Here is a 6217-nt window from a genome sequence, read left to right as displayed (position 1 = left end):
AGAAAATTTAAAAATGAAAAAGTTCTGTTTTTGTTACAGACATTTAAATGAACTGTTCTGTAACACTTTTGTCTCCTCTAAACAACAACACAATAGTAATAATAATGGCATGCTCCTGATTGTGCCAAGGAATTGACTGGCATGGGGAAAGTGATTCTTTTTAGAACTGTGTTTTTTTTTTTGTTGTTGTTGTTTTTTGTGCTAAACTGTGGTGTCAAGATATCTTTAAGATTATCTTTTTATGCCCAAGATGCTTTTCCATTAATGAGATGAGACATGCAGAAAAGAAAATGAGCTATTTGAATATGAAAATTATTCACGTCTTATTATTCACATCTTGTCAGTGCAAAAGTCAGCATTTGTGTATGTGGGGTGTGTTACACTTGCATGAAGCCAAAAGCCAAATTATGGACTGAACTTTCCCATCTCATTCTGATGTTTAAATGACAAAAGAAGTATAACATTGGTTGTTCAGGTGGGTCAGACTCTGAATCAGAGGATTCTATAGTGGTTCTCTTTAGTTTCTGGCTAATATGAACGAATCTGTGGTAATTTCACAGTTACTTACTTGAAATTTTGGAATAGAAAAAATGAAATAGTATTTTCTTGTAAAATGCATACCAGTAATCTTTGAAAGTTTGATTCACACAGAATCTGTGCACTTTTTCAAAGATTTGACATCACTAACCTGAACAAGGCATACATTTGTTTATTAGACACTTCTATCCTTATTAACTTACAAATGAAGAATATCACAATCAAATAAGAACAACAATAATAATAATACAGCAACTCTTTATTCTTGACATAGTAGATTATGTCAGTCATTCACTAACAACACCAAAGTCATAGGAACAAGTGCAGTGTGCTGTAGATTGAATAACATGAAGTCACTCTGAATAAATGTATCTGCCTTTAAACCTGTGTTTTAGCTAATCAAAAATCGCGATGGCTAAATGATATTCAAACTCACATTATACACTTTTAACACTGAAGAAAGCACATAATCCGTATTTGAGATTATCACTGTCATAGTTTGTATGTTCTTGTTCCAGCCGCGACGTCGCAAAAAAATAGAAACCGTTTCTAAAATAGAAACCCCTGCTTGTTGTCACAGCTGATCAGGACAAAAACTGAGATCAACATGGAAAAGATACCTTTTAACACGCGTCGCGGTGTCGGATGCAATGGGTTCTATAGTATTTTGTGGTGACGCGCCGCACCGCTCGCATTCGGTGTAACTTCATGAAGAGCTGTGACAGAAAATGTATGTTTGATCCTATATTATTGTAATCCAGCAGAGTGGATCTGTGCTGTGTGCCGTCATGGATGGGAATCTGTTTGTGCTGGTTCTGCTGTCAGGTTGGTGTGGTTATTTGTAATCTGTATTTATGATGATGTGTTCACAGATTGTTTAACATGTTGATTTTAACAGGGCTCTTCTGGAACAGTTCTGTTGTTTCTCGGCAGTACAACTATATAAATGCGAGAATGTCATGGCCAGAGGCTCAGAGTGGGTGATGTGAACAGGCTAATAAATATAGTGGATGCTGGATACAGTAGATCAGTGTGGACTGGACTGAAGAGGGGGACACAGAAACACTGGGGTTGGTCTAATGGAGAAAACACAGCTTCTGAGTACTATAACTGGGATTCAGCTTCAGCACAGCCAGATGGGGATGGAGATTGTGTAGCTACTTGTTCCAGGACTTGGAAAGATCTGCCATGTAGCCATTTACTATATTTTACATGCTATTACAGTGAGTTCTTGTAAAATGATAAATAAATTGTTTAACTGGGAAAGAACTGCAAACTGATTTTTTTTCTCTCTTCAATAGGTAATAATACATACCTAATACAAACTAATAAAAACTGGAGTGATGCTCAGAGCTACTGCAAACAGTATCACACAGACCTTCCCACCGTCCACAACTCTGTGGAAAATGACAAGATAAATACAATGTTTTTTTCTCAATGGTGCGTTTGGATTGGTCTGTTCCTGGACTCTTGGGAATGGTCTGATAAATGGATCTTCTTCTTCAGACACTGGGCAGCAGGTCAACCAACCCAGAGTTTAGGATCTGGTGACTGTGTTGGCATGTCAAGAAGCAATTCTGGCAGATGGGCTCAATACAGCTGTGATCTGAAGAGTCCTTTTGTCTGCCATGGAGGTGAGTGGCTAACAAATTAGATCATGTTAGACAGAATGACTATCATTTCCCCTTGTTCTGTTCTGTTATTTTGTGCATTTCTGTTTTCAGCTGTGATTGTTTATCAGCACAACAATACACTGATAACTGTCAAAAATTAAATAACTTAGAGAAAGAGAGCAAAAAACGCTCTCTTTATAATCATCAAAGCTATGACTGAGTAACTATTTTCCCAGTTGGTGATTTTGTATTAATTCATACCATTTTATTATACGAAAACATATTAAAAGCATTAAGGTGCATTATGAATGAATGTATGAATACAAAGGAACATTAATTATTTAAATATAACCTTGATATCTTTAATATTAAGAGCTTATATTAGGCCATGTCAAAGATTTGCCTAATTTCGGATTTAGAAAATTATGTTTTTGAGAAATTCCGATGTAAAGAGACGCTTATGTTTAAAACTGCAACACATTTGAACCATAATTATCCTAACTATGTGCCATATAACACACAAGCATAGATTCTCCCATTTTCAGTAATATATTAAACATTTTTTAAAACAGGACTATTTATTATTATGTGCATGTCTAAAAAGCACAAAAACATTGAAATGAATTGGGGGAATTACTGAAATTATTTATATAAGGTTATTATTAAAATAGCATTTTAAGAACATTCTGAAAGTTTGTTTTTTTTTCAACTGGGATGACCTTATTTTCACTCGTGTGGATTGATATTAATGTCTGTTCATTTCTATGATAGAAAAGAAGTTTCTGAACCAAATGTAATGAGAACCTCAATTTTTTTTTTGTTGCACAAAATAATAAAACATAATGTCAATAAAATCATTAATTTTTTTGAAAATTATAGAACTGTATCTCAAATCCATTGATATTATCTATCATTTACAGCAATAAACACAAATTTCAGAATTAGATTATGACACTTCAGCTGGGTTTTCACAGACGGGAATCACATATATTCACTCTACTGTATATTTTGTCTGTTACCTTTACATAGTTTCCTCTATACGATATGTTTTTGTTTTACATTTTAAAATGTAATGATATTTACAATCTTGTCATTTCTCTTCTAAAGGTCCCAGGCCTTTAGTACCAGTGTATCACTTTGTGAACCAAAGCATGACTTGGCAGGATGGTCTGAGCTGCTGCAGAAAGAGATTTACTGAAATGGCCACTGTTATGAACATGAGTGATGTAAGAAGGCTGGTAAGTACAGTGGATCCTGGATACAGTGGTTCAGTATGGATAGGTCTCTCTTTTGTGGGAGCAAAACGCTGGACCTGGTCTATGGGAGACAGCGCAATCTCCCAGGACGGCATGTGGAGTCCAGGAGAACCAAATGGTGATGGCGAGTGTGTGAAGAGTTTTAATGGAAGCTGGTATGATGAGAGCTGCAGCAGCGTTCTTCCATTTGTGTGTTTCAATGGTAAGTCCTTTAAGTTTGATTTAGTTTTTTTTTTTTACTTTAGCTGATCCTTGACTGGGGGCTAGTCCTTATCTTGTGTTTCTGAACAGACAGCACTGGTTTTATAGTTACTGAGACTGCTATGACGTGGAGAGATGCTCAGAGTTACTGCAGACAACACCACACCGATTTGGCGAGTATCAGCAGCCCAGAGCAGCTGAATCTGATTCCTAATGAATCATCACTCTGGATTGGTCTGTTTCTGGACTCTTTTGGATGGTCTAATCAATGGAACCACTTCTTTAGATACTGGGCAGCAGATCAACCATCCATGATTTCAGGATCTGGTAACTGTGTTGGCATGTCAACAACCGATTCTGGGAAATGGGCTCAACACAGCTGTGATGTTCGGCAGCCTTTTATCTGCTATGGAGGTGAGTTTCCCCCATTCGTACAAGATATTTGTGCAGTAGGTCACTCTCGGAACAGACTGCGAAATCTTTATTTGCTTCTGTGTATGTGTGTGTTGAGGGTGACTTTAACTCTGCATTTCTGTAGATGACAAGTTATATACAAAACAGATTGTCAGAGTGAAATTGTCCTGTGATGAAAAATGCACATTGAATAATCCTGCACTACAGACGACCATTCTGAATGAGGTTTGTATCTGCCAGAGTTCAGTTTCATTGTCAAATTCTAAATGAATAACTGTGCCATGACAAACATTCATAACACCATATAGCTTTGTCTGATTTCTCTCATTTCATATTGCTGCTGTTATTAGGTTTTATTTGATTCTTTCTTGCTGATCCTCCAGATAAGTAAAAAGCTAAAGAGAATGGGGCTGGGAAATGACAGAAAATTAAGTTGGAGAAGGGAGGAAGGTGGAGAGGTGTTTCATCAGGAGAGAAAACCTAGAGCAACTTCAACTTTTAGTGCATGCAAAAAGCAGTACTCTTTGGACTATTAGTTAAAGTAGATTGTTTTAATGAACTGTTAGTTCAGTAGTAGTTGTAGTAGCATTATTCATTATATGAACAACATCGGTTGTGATAGTATATAATATGTTTATTGGAAATGATTGTCAAATTATTTTTCTTATGATTTTTTCTTTTCTAAACTTACCATTTAATATAATTTTGAAAGTAAATGTTTTCACTAAAATCATCATGATGACAATTCTCATAATGTTCATATTCAGGTGATGCATAGACATGTCAAAATTTGAAATTAGTTTTTGTGTTTTTCTTTTCAAATTGATGACTGATTTAATATAGTAACTTTAATCCTCGATATGTTGAAAATAGCATTTGCTTTGCAAAACTGAAGTGTGGACATTCAACTTTTATGAATTATTTCGCTTTGTAGCAGCCCTTCAAAAAAGTTTACTCTCTCATGAAAATAACTCCTTCTCTGTGTGTTCAGGAGATTCTGAAACAGTAATTTAGATAATAAAGTAGATAAAACTTTATGCATTTAGCCTATTATTTATTACTTTTGGTGTAAACTTGGATATTTACTAATTCTTGAAATGCACAATGCTTATCCTGTTTCATACATCAAAACATGCCATACTGGTTATGTTTGTCTGGAGTGTGGCACTAGCCATGGAAATGTATTTGCTAAAGTAATTGCTAATGAATCACGTGACAAGACTGTTTCAGTGTTTTGTTAAAAAAAAAGAAGCGAACCTGGCGCAGTTTATCATATGACCACCAGACGGCCACAAAATACAGTGCTTTGAAAAGCGCCATCTAATAAGCATAGGCTTATTTTAAAGATGCGTAGATGGCATGAAGACGCCAGGTTAGCTGCATTAAAAACAGATAGGGTGCACACATACAGCTCCTGATTGGGACGAAGTTCGCGGGATTTTGTCCACAAAAATGGTTGGAGCACACATTATTTTAACAAATTATTTTATTATTTTACACAAGGTATTTTAACTCAAGCCATGTTCATTTTCCTTTGTCATCATTTATGCAAGGCATATAGCGCCGAACTCTGGCAGCCAATAGCAGCATAGCTTAACCCTGCGCACATTTTATATTTGGATATATTGAAAAAGTTTCAGTTTAATTAATTCAGTCGATCTTTTTTACTCGTTTTAACATGGATTTCTCTGGAGATGGAACACGAGAACACCAGGGTTGCCAGGTTTTCACAACCAAACCCGCACAATTGGTTACTCAAAATTAGCCCAATCGCGTTTTGAGAGGCTAAATATCACATTATTGGGGTTGCTTCAACCCGCTAACATGAAAAACAACCCGCCTCAACAGTGGTAAAGTAGCCCAATTTCTGCGGAAAAACTGTGGACTTGGCAACACTGGAAATGCCCAAACGGAAGTCCATCATGAGGGTGCTCATGGTTACTCATAAATAATAGTAGTAAATAATAACTAAGGATGGGCTGTTGAATTATTAGAAAATAATGCACACTCAAGGTGGTGATGTGGCTATATATATGTGTGTATATATATATATATATATATATATATCGCTTTTTTAATTAGATTAGATGTACCAATAGTCGGCGTAAAAAAGAAAAGAATACATGTATTAATGAAGCAAACACAGAAGAAGAAGAACAACAACAACAACTAAAAAAAACCCTCTGAAACCCAAGT

General features: G+C 35.8%; 1 protein-coding gene across 1 annotated transcript; it reads left to right on the top strand.

Moving 5' to 3' along the window:
- The first annotated feature begins 1483 nt into the window (after positions 1–1483).
- LOC127181965 (lymphocyte antigen 75-like) lies at positions 1484–4557 on the top strand. The gene is made up of 6 exons (XM_051137021.1): positions 1484–1760; positions 1839–2175; positions 3265–3608; positions 3698–4021; positions 4146–4246; positions 4405–4557. The coding sequence occupies exons 1-6, from the start codon at positions 1484–1486 to the stop codon at positions 4555–4557; spliced, it is 1536 nt and encodes a 511-aa protein (XP_050992978.1).
- The last annotated feature ends 1660 nt before the right edge of the window (positions 4558–6217 follow it).

The sequence above is a fragment of the Labeo rohita genome, chromosome 2 (assembly GCF_022985175.1).
Source record: "Labeo rohita strain BAU-BD-2019 chromosome 2, IGBB_LRoh.1.0, whole genome shotgun sequence".
Lineage (NCBI taxonomy): Eukaryota > Metazoa > Chordata > Actinopteri > Cypriniformes > Cyprinidae > Labeo > Labeo rohita.
This window is presented reverse-complemented; position numbering and strand designations above follow the sequence as displayed.

What these genes read in the sequence shown, in the direction of transcription:
- LOC127181965 (XM_051137021.1), top strand. Translation starts at nt 1,484, where the DNA reads ATGCGAGAATGTCATGGCCAGAGGCTCAGAGTGGGTGATGTGAACAGG. An exon ending in TCCATTTGTGTGTTTCAATG is followed by an intron (nt 3,609 to 3,697) that starts GTAAGTCCTTTA and finishes GTTTCTGAACAG; the next exon opens with ACAGCACTGGTTTTATAGTT. An exon ending in AGACGACCATTCTGAATGAG is followed by an intron (nt 4,247 to 4,404) that starts GTTTGTATCTGC and finishes CTGATCCTCCAG; the next exon opens with ATAAGTAAAAAGCTAAAGAG.